General features: G+C 42.5%; 1 protein-coding gene across 1 annotated transcript in view; it reads right to left on the minus strand.

The window, feature by feature from the left end:
* LOC124145516 (uncharacterized protein C1orf112 homolog) overlaps positions 1-15,951 on the minus strand; it is a 36,578-nt gene that overhangs the window by 2,276 nt on the left and 18,351 nt on the right. Inside the window, exons 11-24 of the mRNA XM_046515298.2 lie at positions 14,739-14,890; positions 13,774-13,922; positions 13,318-13,392; positions 12,249-12,344; positions 10,399-10,462; positions 8,643-8,724; positions 8,021-8,103; positions 7,381-7,531; positions 6,276-6,458; positions 4,708-4,935; positions 3,047-3,160; positions 1,740-1,931; positions 872-994; positions 264-308 (exon numbers count right to left, since the gene is read on the minus strand). Of these exons, the coding sequence (XP_046371254.2) occupies positions 264-308; positions 872-994; positions 1,740-1,931; positions 3,047-3,160; positions 4,708-4,935; positions 6,276-6,458; positions 7,381-7,531; positions 8,021-8,103; positions 8,643-8,724; positions 10,399-10,462; positions 12,249-12,344; positions 13,318-13,392; positions 13,774-13,922; positions 14,739-14,890 (1,737 nt within the window). The remainder of the gene's footprint in view (positions 1-263; positions 309-871; positions 995-1,739; positions 1,932-3,046; positions 3,161-4,707; positions 4,936-6,275; positions 6,459-7,380; positions 7,532-8,020; positions 8,104-8,642; positions 8,725-10,398; positions 10,463-12,248; positions 12,345-13,317; positions 13,393-13,773; positions 13,923-14,738; positions 14,891-15,951) is intronic.

Genomic DNA, 15,951 nt, shown 5'->3' on the forward strand with positions numbered 1-15,951 from the left:
GTCATCATGACTCCCATGTTAACAAGACTATGTAAAACCCTGGCTATTTCATGACAGGCATTCAGTAAAGTGCTATTCCATGATGCTTTCAGACACTTGGCTGCTATTATAAAATATTCTTTGTGTAATCAAACTTCAAAGCAAAAACCTTTCTATAAAAGTTATACATTTTATTTCAGACTTGTGGAATCTGACAGCAAACTATATAATTTAGCCACAATGACAACTTGTAAACAATTCTGTATTCTGCATCACGTTATTACCTCATCTCCTCCATCACTCTCCGTCCGAGGTCTTTTACTGGTAGGCTGAAAATCACCATGTGTTATTATTCTTAAGCATTGAGGTTCGTAATTATTTCACAATTGGACAAATCAGAATAATTCAGATAAAACTTCCATGAATCCTACGCATACTATTCCCATGGCATGAGCTTGTTTGTTTGTTTGTTTTTTGTTTAACGCCACACTCAGCAATATTCCAGCTATACGACGGCAATCTGTAAATAATCGAGTCTGGACCAGGCAATCCAGTGATTGACATCATGACCATCAATCCACACAATTAGGATACGATGACATACATCAACCAAGTCAGCGTGCCTGACCACCAGATCCCATTAGTCGCCTTTTACGACAAGCTAGTATCCATGGCATGAACAAACATGATAGTCTCTCCCAACCTGCCATCAACTTGTGGTATTTGAAACAGTTGGGAATACTGGCATATAGACACTAGTGGGAACCATGGCAACAGTTTTAAGACTTGAGTAAAAGATTACAAAAGAAGAGCTTTTAATGCCTACAGAAGCTAATCAAAATCTCAGTCGATCCAAATCTTTCATCTCTCAACAATTAAGAAAAAAACTTACCTCGTATAATGTTTCTATAGTAGCCTGTTTCCATGGCAAAGCATCTGACGAATTCAACATCTGCAGCTGAAGCCTAAGATACTCCACTGTGTCCATCTTGCCACCACTTGGAGCACTTGGCACCTGGCATTAATCAAAGCTTAATTTGGGCTTGCTTACACGAGGACATATCTTATCTTTATCCAGCATTCTTGTTATGTATAAGTTTGTTTGTTGTTTGTTGTTTAATACTGCACTCAGCAATATTTCAGCTATATGACTGCGGTCTGTAAATAATCAAGTCTGGACAAGACAATCCAGTGATTGACATCATGAGCATCGTTCCATGCAACAGGGATACAATGACATGCATCAACCAAGTCAGTGAGTCTGATCACCCGATCTCGTTAGTCGTCTCTTATGACAAGCATAGTCACCTTTTACGGCAAGCATGCGTTGCTGAAGACCTATCCTAATCCAGATCTTCATGGGTCTGTGTTATGCATTAATGAGACTGTTAAGGACCTATCAATGTCTTGAAGAAAAATGAGGGAATTTACACACCTCCATCGCTGGACATAGCTGGAATATATGCTGAGTGTGTGTTAAACAACAAACAAACAAACATCATGGTACGATCACACGCTATCAACCGAGTCTAACCAATTCATTAACCCTCATGGTGCCTGACTGTCAGTCACCTTGTATACCACTCAGTGCTGCACTGTGCTGACATCACAGTTTCTAAACCATATTCGCCTTCAGGGTATGATGACATGCTATCAGCCAGCCGATCCACGACCAGCATAGGTTGCTGGGAGCCTATTCTAACCTGGAATCCCCATGGGTGAGTATTCATGTCCAATCACAGAAGAGACATTAAAGTCACCTTATTCAAGAAGGCCACCACCTTGTCCTGTAGACTGGCATCTCGCTCCAGACACTCGGGCACCACAGACTCGTGCACTGTCTCCTCAGCGAAGCTGGTGAAGGCCTGTAGAGCTCGGTGCTGGACAATACAGTGTGGGTCCTTCAGGCTAGGGCAGAACACCTCGGGCAGTTTGTGCATGGTCTGGCTTTGCTGGAATACATAGAACACCAGGGCTCCAGATTAGCAATAGAAACTAACAGTTTCAGTCCACTAGTCCTTATAATGATAACATATAGTAAAACCCTTAAAAAGGGCAAATTTCTACTCGTTCTTATGATACCTTAAGTATTGGGCAGTTTGGCAAGGACTAGAGGACTAGTGCCAATACCTAACGCTGGCTCCAGATACATCTTTGAGTAGTTACGTATTCACCCACATGTTATCATTCATTGTTTTCTATGGGTACTCAATATAATTTTGCTCTAGTGGTATTTTTAAGCCAATGAGTAGACCTTCTAAAAAAATAGCTTTGATAAAATGAATCGAGCATGAACTAAAGTTGTGATGTTACACTCAAAAATTATTTCATGCATGATTTAAAAGCACACAGAATCGTTGACGTACTGTCCCTTTAAAAGTGCCACTAGCAGAGTGTGACATTACGAGCTGAATGAGCTTGTACACCAAGATGAACACATGTAAATATCATTACAAGTACAGCGAGTGAAATGTTTGAGGGACAAGAGCAGAGCTGCTTATGACAGCCAGTGGGTTGTGTATAGTAATCCAAAATGTCTACAGGGTCAATTATGATGTGACAAGTATATGACACTGTGATGTCAGGGTGTCTGTAGGGGCCACCAGCTGACTTTTACAAGATTGGTTGGTTGGTTTGTTGTTTAAAGCCGCACTCAGCAATATTTCAGCTATATGAAGGCGGTCTGTAAATAATCAAGTCTGGACCAGACAATCCAGTGATTAATATCATGAGCATCGAACCACGCAATTGGGATCGATGACATGCATCAACCAAGTCAGTGAGCCTGACCACCCTATCCCGTTAGTCGCCTTTTAAGACAAGCATAGTCGCCTTTTACGGCAAGCATGGGTTGCTGAAGAACTATTCTACCCCGGAATCTTCACGGGTCCTTTTACAAAACAGCTTATAGCCAATCAGATAGATGGATATAATTACAAGTAATAAGTTGATTTATCATGATGCATCAAATTATCACTGAATCGTCCTCGCTCTAATTATTCAGCAGAGATGCCACTGATCACAATGATGATCATATGAAAACTGAAGTGTACCAATATAAGCCTACCTCAAATGATGGCGCCAGTTTAGCAGCCCCACACTTCTGTAGGAATCCCACAACTTCTAGTCTCAGTAGCACTGAAGAGGGCTGAACCAACAACCTCTGAGTCACCGTCAGTATCTGAAACCAAACCAGATGCATGTGTACACCATTATGCAAAAACAGGATAATCCATAACAATGTGTTGATTGTGTCCTGGACATATTCTGTTCTTGAGTGAGTGAGGGAGTGAGTATGGTTTTACGCCGCTTTTAGCAATATTCCAGCAATATCACAGCTGGGGACACCAGAAATGGGCTTCACACATTGTACCCATGTTGGGAATTGAACCTGGGTCTTTGGCGTGACGAGCGAATGCTTTAACCAAGAGGCTACCCGACCGCCCCCTCTGTTCTTGAGAACCGTAAATGAAATGCAAGGTATGTTTTGTCAGAGACATTTGTTTTCTAGTCCTTCCCCACAACTTGATGTGTCTGGCTAAATTGTTCATGTTCATATTCCTTGTGAAAATCACTGACAGACTTAACCAACCGGTTACCACTAATTGAACTGGTGCATTTGTACAAACTCCATAAAGTCACTATAGTCTTTATAGTGATTAATATATGAATTAATAATTTCAAAATATTGTCCAGTAACTTCTAACATTTTGGCATTTAATGTAGGACTAGTGCCATCTATATCAAGTAACAGTACTCTGTGAAGATCCCTGCTAGAATTGGTCTTCAGCAACCCCCATTCTTGTTGTAAGTGATGACTAACAGGATCGGGTGGTCAGATTCACTGACTTAGTTGATGCATTTCATTGTATCCCAAGTGCATAGACCAATAGACATGTTATACTTGGGAGAACACTTTCTGAGTAAAGTACAGATTCTCGTACTTTTGGGGGGTTGAGTCCCGTCTGGGATTCGAATCCACACTGCCAAAGTGAGGCACCTAATCGCCATCACACAAAGTCAGCGACCCACTCAGCCACCAAGGCTTCCACAAAAAATGAAAGATCGACAACTGGTAGTCTAGATCACGTTCTTTGTGTACCCCTCTTACAAGTGTAAATTGGCAAGGCTGCCATGGCCGAAAGCTATGAACACACAATGCCATTTAGATTGGTCAAATGTAACAAATATTATAATTGGGATAACACTTTCTGAGTAAAGTACAGATTCTCATACTTTTTGGGAGGTTGAGTCCCATCCGGGATTTGAACCCACACTGCCAGAGTGATGTCAATCACTAGACTGTCTGGTCCAAACTCAATTATTAACATATATAGCTGAAATATTGCTGGGTGCAGAACAAGAGTTTGCCACTAACGTGGCTATATCCCCCACCCCTGTTGCAGAATTTATGACATAATTAAATCTAAACAAACCCTAACCTTTTTTAACCGAGGTGGAACTTGTCATGGAAATTGTAAAAAAAAGAAGAGTTTGGAACCTAAGTCCATCTTGTTGCCATGGAAATGTAAAAAATAAAAATTTCTAAAATAGCTAAATAGCAAAAGGCACCAGTTCAGCATGTACTTGACAAAGCTGCAAAGTTTCATGAAAAAATATTGAACGGTTTCTGAGTTATGCTCCGGAACATAACGTGACGGACGGAAGTACGGACGGAGCCCGTTTCTATATCCAATAAAAACATACAAAAACCAATACAAAAAGTACCTGCAGTATGTCTGGAGTCTGTAGGAAGCCCACGAGCTGTGCACTGAGTCTGTACGTGGCAGCCAGCAGTGCTTCCAGGGCTGGACGGAGATCCCATGAGGCTGCAGCAAGTGTTCTCCAGAGGTGGGCGACTTTCTCTAGGACCACGGACTGGAGCTGTGGGGTGACACACTTCTCCACCAGGGAGGGGCTGCTGTACAGGTGGGCCAGGCACTTCACACAGACATTCTGGGAACACATTGAATGTACAGCATTTCAGTCACAAAATTTGACATCTGTTCAAGGGACCCTCCCTAAAATTGAAGGCTATGCAAACAGATTTCATTACCCTAACTTGTCAATATCCAAGGTTCTCTCTATATGTGTCGTCTATTTCACACGCCAAATCAATTATCAATTTGATACAGACAAGACATATTCTAAGCAGCAGATCCTGTGTTGTGTTGTCTTAAAAGGGTTAAAATGGGAAAAGATTTATTTATTTTTCGGAATGATTGGAGTAATTATAGTATTCAGGGATATTTTCAAGGAGAATAAAATTCAAGATACATAAGTTATAAACCAATCTTGAGGGGAATACACACCATGTGTGTGAGCCTATGTACCGTGAGCCGTCAGCTCGTATCTTAATGGAAGTGAGATCAATTTTCTTTATCATTTATCATTTTATTCGTACTGGTCGGTCATAGGTTGTTTGTTTGTTTGTTGTTTTAAACCCAACTCAGAAATATTCTAACTATATGATGGCGTTCGTAAATAATCAAGTCTGGACAAGGCAATCCAGTGATAAACATCATGAGCAAAGATCTAAGCAATTGGGATACGATGACATGCATCAGTCATGTCAGCGAGCCTGACCACCTGATCCCGTTAGTCACCTCTTACAACAAGCATGGGTTTCTGAAGACCTATTCTAACCCGGATCTTCAAGGGGGAGAATTGATAGTGACCTTACCCATATTTAGAACAATAGGTGTATGGAATCAACTCACATTTCCCCCAAAATAAAGATACAGGGAAGGTCTTCAGCAACCCATGACTTGTTGAAAAAGGCGACTAAGCTTGTTGTAAGAGGCGACTAAAGGGATCGGGTGGTCAGGCTCGCTGACTTGGTTGATGCATGTCATCGTATCACAACAGCGTGGATCAATGTTCATGATATTAATCACTGGATTGTCTGGTCCAGACTTGATTATTTACAGACCGCCTTCATATAGCTGAAATATTGCTGAGTGCAGCTTTAAACAACAAACCAACCAACCAATCTTGTAAAAGTCAGCTGGTGGCCCCTACAGACACCTTGACATCACAGTGTCATATACTTGTCACATCATAATTGACCCTGTAGACATTTTGGATTACTATACACAACCCACTGGCTGTCATAAGCAGCTCTGCTCTTGTCCCTCAAACATTTCACTCGCTGTACTTGTAATGATATTTACAGACCGCCGTCATATAGCTGGAATATTGCTGAGTGCGGTGTTAAACAGTCAACAATCAATCTAAAAACGCTTTTATCATTCTGTTACTGTGAATGAATCAACGCATGCTACGAGTCCACCTACCACATTGTCCAGCTGTCCCAGTGTTTTCTCGGAGGTGTTGATCCAGTTGTGCACGGACTTGGTGCAACGTGTAATCAGCTCTTCCATCACATCTCTTGCCATGCTAGTTGTCATGGCAACAAGAGGCAACTCAGACCAGAGCTGGACATTTTCTGAGGGTGGGAATTCCTTAAGTAGGGATTGCTGAAATATAAAGGAGTTAGTGAGTTTACCACCTTTCTAGAGGTAGTAGTAGTAGTAGTAGTAGTAGTAGTAGCAGCAGCAGTTGTAGTAGCAGCAGCAGTAGAAGTAGTAGTAGTGGTAGTAGTAGTAGTGGTAGTAGTAGTAGTAGTAGTAGTAGTAGTAGTAGTAGTAGTAGTAGTAGTAGTAGTGGTAGTGGTAGTAGTAATAGTAGTAGTAGTAGTAGTAGTAGTAGTAGTAGTAGTAGTAGTAGTCGTAATAAAATATATTTTTTTTAAATCCATTGATAATGCACCATTTCTGCTGAACATATAGTAGTAGTAGTAGTAGTAGCAGTAGTAGTAGTAGTAGCAGTAGTAGTAGTAGAAGTGATGTGATGTGAAATGGGGTTTAACGTTGCATCCAAGATTATTGCACTTAAATAGCGACATGCATGCACGTGTATGTGTGTGTGTTGCTGCTTGTACTAGTCCGGACTGATGCCGATTTATAGTGCTAGCACACTGAGATACCATGCCGCAGTTTAACATGAATACCCCACTCAGACACACTATACTGATTCCAAGCCGACCAGTCCTTGTTTTAGACCTTAATGCCGAGCGCCAGACAGGGTAACAACAAGTACCATCTTTTAACGTCTTTTGGTATGACACGGCTGGGCCCGCTCTCCGGGCGGACGCTCTACCATTAGACCACAGAGGCGGTCTAGTAGTAGAAGTAGTTGTAGTAGTGGTAGTGGTAGTGGTAGTGGTAGTGGTAGTAGTGGTAGTAGTAGTAGTAGTAGTAGTAGTAGTAATAGTAGCAGTAGTAGTAGGTGAGGAGTTATAAAGGCTTACAGTCACAATACCATCTCATCCTGCCGGGTCCCCATTTACTACTGGGTCCTATGACCAAGTTAAATCCTTTACGTCCAGCCTGTGGTTACCTGGTGCTGAGGGGCGAGGAACTTGGCCAGTCTGTGCAGCACTGCCGAGAGCCTGGAGGTCGCCAGGTGGGAGTGGGGGGACCTGGTCAGGTCCTGGTACATCCTCACTAACAGCAGGACATGCTGGTAACACAACTCCGCACTGCCGTACCTGCAACCAGGGAGTGATTGTATATCAGTTGTATCCAGCGGCCTGGTCAATATGATCAAGACTGGTCAAGACAAATCAGTGGTTGATGGGACCCGTGAAGATCCAGGGTAGAATAGGTCTTCAGCAACCCATGCTTGGCGTAAAAGCCGACTGTACTTGTATTTTTTAAGGATCTTAATTTCAGGAGTTTTTAACATTATCTTAACAGTTCAATACAATCATGTAAAATGAAGTATTGAAGCCTCTTTAGTGGTTGTGTTCTCAGTGAAATCATAGTGACCTCCACCAAGCCTTCATATAAGTTATTCCTGTGAAGATGCGGGGTAGAATAGGTCTTCAGCAACCCATGCTTGTTGTAAGAGGTGACTATGCTTGTCATAAGAGGCGACTATGCTTGTCATAATGGGCGATTAACGGGATCGGGTGGTCATCCTCGCTGACTTGGTTGATGCATGTCATTGATCCCAATTGCATGGATGTTGAACTCACCTGGCCATGAAGCACCAACAGTCGACCGCCATGCTGGCCTGATATGGGTTTGGTGACAGGCTGTTGGCAAACAGGATTTCTTCCTGTGTGGAGAAGGTAAGAGAAACATTACACAATGTTCTTCATGATATATAGCACTGTGAAGGCAGAGATTTGTAGATTTGCTACGACCACCAAGATCTGGGCCAGGTTCCCAAATTGTTTTGGAATTAGTTTCGAACATTGAGATGATCAGGTTCGGATCTTGGGACCCCCTAAATCTTTACCTTTTAACATAAGGGATATGACAAGTATCCCTTGACTTTCTTGATTAATTTCAAACACATGATCTGATCTGGTTTGATTCTAGGGAACCCCAAAAGCTTCACCTTTTAACATAAGGGATATGACAAGTACAACTTGACGTCCACGCTTAATTCTGAACACTGAAGGAAGAAATACGAGCGTTAAGTCTTCAAATTTATCCTGTTCATGTAGGCCGGTCAATGATCTAGTTCTAGGAAAAATGACGAAGACAAAAACATAAAATTGTCAATCAAGACCATGGACCTGATCATTTTTTTCAACCACAGCAAAGGAATTGATGGATTTGGAGTTATTTTCAGCTTAATGAGGCACTTACCAACACAGCAAAATGCCTGGCCGGGAAACTGCCTATGAAGCCACACAGATTTGTACAGACGAACTCGTACAGACAGGCATCCCTGAAACACCCATCATTGCATCAAGCTGTTGTCATACATACGTATTGTGAAGTCAGGATCAACCCTTACACCTGTCACACCAGTAGGGATGTCATCGTCATCCTTCAGTGAGTGAGTGAGTGAGTATGGTTTTACGCCGCTTTTAGCAATATTCCAGCAATATCACGGCGGGGGACACCAGAAATGGGCTTCACACATTGTACCCATGTCGGGAATCGAACCCGGGTCTTCGGCGTGACGAGCGAACGTTTTAACCACTAGGCTACCCGATCGCCCCTCGACATCATTGAAGATTACCATGGTTCAGATAGACAATAAGAAGGCAGAAAAATCATATTCAAATTGTTTGTTGTTTCCAGCTAATCGATGGTGGTCTGTAAACAATCAAGTCTAGACCAGACAATTCATCCATCTATGCAATTGGGATACGATGACATGCATCAATCAAGTCTGCAAGACTGGCCAGCTGATCCCGTTAGTTGCCTTGCAGTATTCTCAGAGTAATGTCCCTTTGTGTTTGTAGTATTCTCAGAGTAATGTCCCTCTGTGTTTGCAGTATTCTCAGAGTAATGTCTCTTTGTGTTTGCAGTATTCTCCGAGTAATGTCCCTTTGTGTTTGCAGTATTCTCAGAGTAATGTCCCTTTGTGTTTGCAGTATTCTCAGAGTAATGTCCCTTTGTGTTTGCAGTATTCTCAGAGTAATGTCTCTTTGTGTTTGCAGTATTCTCAGAGTAATGTCCCTCTGTGTTTGCAGTATTCTCAGAGTAATGTCCCTTTGTGTTTGCAGTATTCTCAGAGTAATGTCCCTTTTGTGTTTGCAGTATTATCGGAGTAATGTCCCTTTGTGTTTGCAGTATTCTCAGAGTAATGTCCCTTCGTGTTTGCAGTATTCCCAGAGTATTGTCTCTTTGTGTTTGCAGTATTCTCAGAGTAATGTCCCTTTGTGTTTGCAGTATTCTCAGAGTAATGTCCCTTTGTGTTTGCAGTATTCTCAGAGTAATGTCCCTTTGTGTTTGCAGTATTCTCAGAGTAATGTCTCTTTGTGTTTGCAGTATTCCCAGAGTAATGTCCCTCTGTGTTAGCAGTATTCTCAGAGTAAAGTCCCATTGTCTTTGAAGTATTCCCAGAGTAATGTCCCTTTGTGTTTGCAGTATTCTCAGAGTAATGTCCCTTTGTGTTTGCAGAATTCTCAGAGTAATGTCCCTTTGTGTTTGCAGTATTCCCAGAGTAATGTCCCTTTGTGTTTGCAGTATTCTCAGAGTAATGTCCCTTTGTGTTTGCAGTATTCTCAGAGTAATGTCCCTTTGTGTTTGCAGTATTCTCAGAGTAATGTCTCTTTGTGTTTGCAGTATTCTCAGAGTAATGCCCCTTTGTGCATGCAGTTTTCACAGTGTAATGTCTTTTTCTCAGAGAAATCATGTGGAAAGTGGAATATCCAGACTAACAGGGTCCTGAATAACAAGGTTCGACAATACGGATATAAACAGGTGTAATCATTCAGAAAGTGGAATATTCAGAATAACAGGGACCTGAATAACAAGGTTCCACTATACAGATATTCATAAGAGTAATCATTCAGAAAGTGGAATATCCGGAATATCAGGGTCCTGAATAACAAGGTTCCCCTGTACACTTAAGGACTGAGATGCTGACTTGTTACGGTGGTTAACCTACCTCTGCTGTTTCCCTGGTACGATCACTCCCGGCAGACTGACAGGCACAGCCAGCTCCACATAGCCTGAAACAGAGGGCTGTGTGTCAAGCGGGACAGCATTCACGGATGAAAGACTCCTGTTTCAAATTTCAGGTATACCACAATGGTCTGTAAACCAGGCACACCAGCATAAGAGAGTATTGGCACTGTTAAGACTTGGTAATAAACAATCAGCCAGGTTACACATACAAACTTCAAAAACTTCAAGTATCAGTTTGTTTGTTTGTTTGTTGTTTATAGCCACAGTCAGCAATATTCTAGCTATATGACAGCGGTCTGTAAATACTCGAGTCTGGACCAGACAATCCAGTGATTGATATCATGAACAAGCATTTGGGATACCAAGACATGCATCAACCAAGTCAGCGAGCATGACCATCCAATCCCGTTAGTCGCCTCTTATGAGTGAGTGAGTGAGTGAGTGAGTATGGTTTTACGCCGCTTTTAGCAATATTCCAGCAATATCACAGCGGGGGACACCAGAAATGGGCTTCACACATTCTGCCCATGTCGGGAATCGAACCCGGGTCTTCGGCGTGACGAGCGAACGCTTTAACCACCAGGCTACCCGACCGCCCCGTCGCCTCTTATGACAAGCAGGGGTTGCTGAAGACCTATTCTAGCCCGGATCTTCACAGGAATAACTAATGTGATGGCTTGGTGGAGGTCACTATGATTTCACCGAGAACACGACCACTAAAGCGTCTTTCATGCTTCATTTTACATTATTGTATTGAACAGATGTTAAAAACACCTGAAAATAAGATTAAACAAGTATTTGTCACAAAGTGACGAAATGTCCCCCGCCTGTATATACACCATAGTACCAAATATGAAGACAATCCAGCGATTACTCCTTGAGATATTACACCGTTTTCCAACTCCAAAAGCAGATTTGCCTGCTGTGACCTTGAAAATGGGGTCAAGGTCACCAAAACCGACTGGTGTCTGTGGAGTCTGTATATACACCATAGTTCTGAATGTGAAGACAATCCAACGCTTAGTTCTTGAGATATATCGCGGCAACACCGTTTTCCAACTCCAAAAGCAAATTTGCCTGCTGTGACCTTGAAAATGGGGTCAAGGTCACCAAAACCGACTGGTGTCTGCGGAGTCTGTATATACACAATAGTTCCAAATATGAAGACAATCCAGTGTTTAGTTCTTGAGATATCGCGGCAACAAACAGGTGGGATGTACGGACGGTCGTGTATACTATATCCCCCGCTCTGCGCTTTCGCGCGGCGGGGGACAATTAATTAAAAAAAACTTTTACAACAAGCATAGTTGCCTCTTACAACAAGTATGGTTGCCTCTTACGACAAGTATGTTTGCCTCTTACGACAAGCATAGTCGCCTCTTACAACAAGCATGGTTGCCTCTTACGACAAGCATGGTTGCCTCTTACGACAAGCATGGTTGCCTCTTACGACAAGCAGTCGCCTTTTACGACAGGCATAGTCGCCTCTTACGACAAGCATGGTTGCCTTTTACAACAAGCATAGTCACCTTTTACAACAAGCATAGTCGCCTTTTACGACAAGCATGGGTCACTGAAGACCTATTCAAAAGAGGAACTTCACGAGTGTCAAATAGCAGTAGCCTTTTGTGGCAAACATGAGATACGGAGGACCTAATCTACCCCTGGACTCCCCATGGGGTGCGATGACAGATCCCTAGGGGAAAACAATGGGAAATACCATCCCCCTGAGCTCAAAATTCTATTCTAGTCTAAACGCAATAACATTAATACCCAGGACAAACAATAAATTACATGAAATTTTCAGAAATTAAGGATCTTGTTTCTTACATTTCCCGATGCTGTAGAAGACTGCCTGTAGTATGTTGTCCACTGGGGTGTCTTCAGGGTAGACTGTGGGGTGGATCCATTGGTCCTGATCTTGACCTGGTCGACAGTTCACAAGTCAGTGAGTCCAGCTTGTCAAGGTGACGTTAGGGGCCGACTATTTTATATTTTATGGTGTGAAAAATCTTAGGCAAAATTTGTTTCTTGTATTTTCTGTTCTGTTTTATTAAAAAAAAAATACCCAGGGTCCTCTCAGAGAAGTCTGCTGGTCGGCAACAAGCAAATTAAAGGAAGGACCAGTGACATGTCCTTGTGGACAACTTTGACCATGAGCTAAATAGTAACTCTGTAGCAGATCGGGGCGGTTGAGTAGCCCAGTGGTTAAAGCGTTCCCTCGTCACGCCGAAGACCAAGGTTCGATTCCCGACATGGGTACAATGTGTGAAGCCCATTTCTGGTGTCCCCCGCTGTGATATTGCTGGAATATTGCCATAAGCGGCGTAAAACCACTCACTGTAGCAGATCATTTATGTGGACTAATGAAAACTGAAATGTAATCAAATCTAAGCATCATGTCAGTAGAAAACATATCCAAACTACTCAACTTCTATTTAAATATACACTTGACATACTGTGAGGAACACTTTTGATCTGATTCGGAAGACAAAAATATCCCTGTGGATTATTACCGTGTTCGACGCAATAAGCATCCCGCTCTAATAAGCGCCCACGGCAATATTTGCTAATATATTGGCAAGTGAACAATCCCAATTAGCACCCCTTCCGATTGATCAATGTATACAAGACTTATTTATTCAGCAAAATTATATTCTAATAAGAGACCCCCATTTCTAATTTTGAGAGCGCCCTAGGAGCTTATTACGTCAAACACAGTATGTATACAACATAAAATAAGTTGTGCATAGAAGTAGAAATTACAAGTAGCAGGTAGCCAAAATACCTTTCAACATACAAACTACATGGCACAGTATTTCTGTAATTGACTGTCAAAGTACTCGCAAAAAAATGTGTAACCCTGCTGTGCCACACCTTACTACGCCATGTATTATACCTGAGAGTTTAGGCAGCATTTCCAGGATTAGAGTCTGTATGAGCAGGAGAGGCAGGTGGTGGTCTTCTGGAACATCTGCAGACAGGGAACAGTTCGTCAGCACATAAACATCAAATGTACATGAAAATAATGTGTCTTATATTTCAAGTCAGTTATTGTTAACACAGCAACATAAACCCACCTGTTCCGTGAAGATTCCGGGGTAGAATAGGTCTTCAGCAACCCATGCTTGCCGTAAAAGGTGACTATGCTTGTTGTAAAAGGCAACTAACGGGATCGGGTGGTCAGGCTCCCTGACTTGGTTGGTGCATGTCATCGTATCGTAATTGCGTGGATCGATGCTCATGATCACTGGATTGTCTGGTCCAGACGCGATTATTTACAGACCGCCGTTGTATAGCTGGATTATTGCTGAGTGCGGCGTAAAACAACATACCAACCAACCAATAAACCCACCTGTGTTGCGTCTTGTGACACACTGGCGAAAGTGTCTGTTGCCAGTGAGGCTAGACAGCAAGGGATCTACGGCAACGCTGATCTGAGAGCGGATCTGATCCAGGTGAGTGAGCTGAAGCTTGGGAGCAGACAGACTAGGAGGCAGCAACCTGACCAGACAGGATGTCAGAGGTACACATGACAGAGAAACGATCAATGACTTCATTATACCGGTCTGCAGAAAGTGCCTCACAAGAACTACACTTTTTAGAATATATTCTTCATTGACTTATTCTGAAGCATATCAACTACACCAGGGTAAGGCCACTACCCTATCACTACCTCCCGACACAGGTGCCTTATCACGCGACACACATCCAGCTAAACCTGCAGGAGGTGCTTGTATTGGCTGCTTATTCTGAAGCATATCAACTACACCAGGGTTAGGCCACTATCCTATCACCACCTCCCGACACAGGTGCCTTATCACGCGACACACATCCAGCTAAACCTGCAGGAGGTGCTTGTATTGGCTGCTTATTCTGAACCAGGGTAAGACCACTATCCTATTAGTATATTTATTTCGCTTAACACCCACTTAGGTTAGATAAACCACGGTTTAATAAATTCAGCAAATTAAAGTCCAGGTATTAACACATACTGAAAATATGCCAACGACAAATTTGTGTTAATAGACTAAGTCTTATTCATAGACTGTAGAGATGCCACCCCTAAAACTAAATTTGCTTCCTGGGTAATTGTGCTTACCACAATGTTAACTTAATCTATTTATTCTAACAATACATTTTAGTATAAAGGATGTATTTGCTATTGCAGAAGATGAACCTGAACTGATTTCCTTATCCCTGCTATGAGGCATGGTCAGTGGCGGCCATGAAGAATGAAACACAGTTCACAGAAAAGCCCAAATGGCATACAAGTACACCAAATATTAATACATCCTTGGCAACCATCACAATAACTACCTGTGTATGTTGAGGATGAGCTCGAACACCTCCTTCTCACACTGACCCAGATAATCCCGGAAGTCCTTTATAAGGATTACCAGGATCTTCACCTGGAATCCCAGGATCTTCAGAGATTTGACAAATGCCTTCTCATCCCCTTGGGATTGTACCTGAAACACAGCCACTTTACACTCAAGAAACACACAGCCACTTAACACTCAAGAAACACACAGCCACTTTACACTCAAGAAACACACAGCCACTTTACACTGAAGGAACATACAGCCACTTTACACTCAAGAAACACAGCCACTTAACACTCAAGAAACACACAGCCACTTTACACTCAAGAAACACACAGCCACTTAACACTCAAGAAACACACAGCCACTTAACACTCAAGAAACACACAGCCACTTTACACTCAAGAAACACACAGCCACTTTACACTGAAGGAACACACAGCCACTTTACACTCAAGAAACATACAGCCACTTAACACTCAAGAAACACACAGCCACTTAACACTCAAGAAACACACAGCCACTTTACACTCAAGAAACACACAGCCACTTTACACTGAAGGAACATACAGCCACTTTACACTGAAGGCACATTCAGCCTGTTTACACTGAATGCACATTCAGCCACTTTACACCGCAGACACTTTACACTCAAGAAACATACAGCCACTTAACACTCAAGAAACTTACAGCCACTTTACACTCAAGAAACACACAGCCACTTTACACTGAAGGAACATACAGCCACTTTACACTGAAGGCACATTCAGCCACTTTACACAAGGAACACACAGCCACTTTACACTGAAGGCACATTCAGACACTTTACACTGAAGGCACATACAGCCACTTTACACTGAAGGCACATTCAGACACTTTACACTGAAGGAACATACAGCCACTTTACACTGAATGCACATACAGCCACTTTACACTGCAGACACTTTACACTGAATGCACATTCAGCCACTTTACACTGAAGGCACATTCAGCCTGTTTACACTGAATGCACATTCAGCCACTTTACACAGAAGGCACATTCAGCCACTTTACACTGAAGGCACATTCAGCCACTTTACACTGCAGACACTTTACACTGAAGGCACATTCAGCCACTTTACACTGAAGGCACATACAGCCACTTTACACTGCAGACACTTTACACTGAAGGCACATTCAGCCACTTTACACTGAAGGCACATTCAGCC

This window comes from Haliotis rufescens, unplaced genomic scaffold, assembly GCF_023055435.1.
Source record: "Haliotis rufescens isolate VD_foot unplaced genomic scaffold, xgHalRufe1.0.p SCAF_8, whole genome shotgun sequence".
Lineage (NCBI taxonomy): Eukaryota > Metazoa > Mollusca > Gastropoda > Lepetellida > Haliotidae > Haliotis > Haliotis rufescens.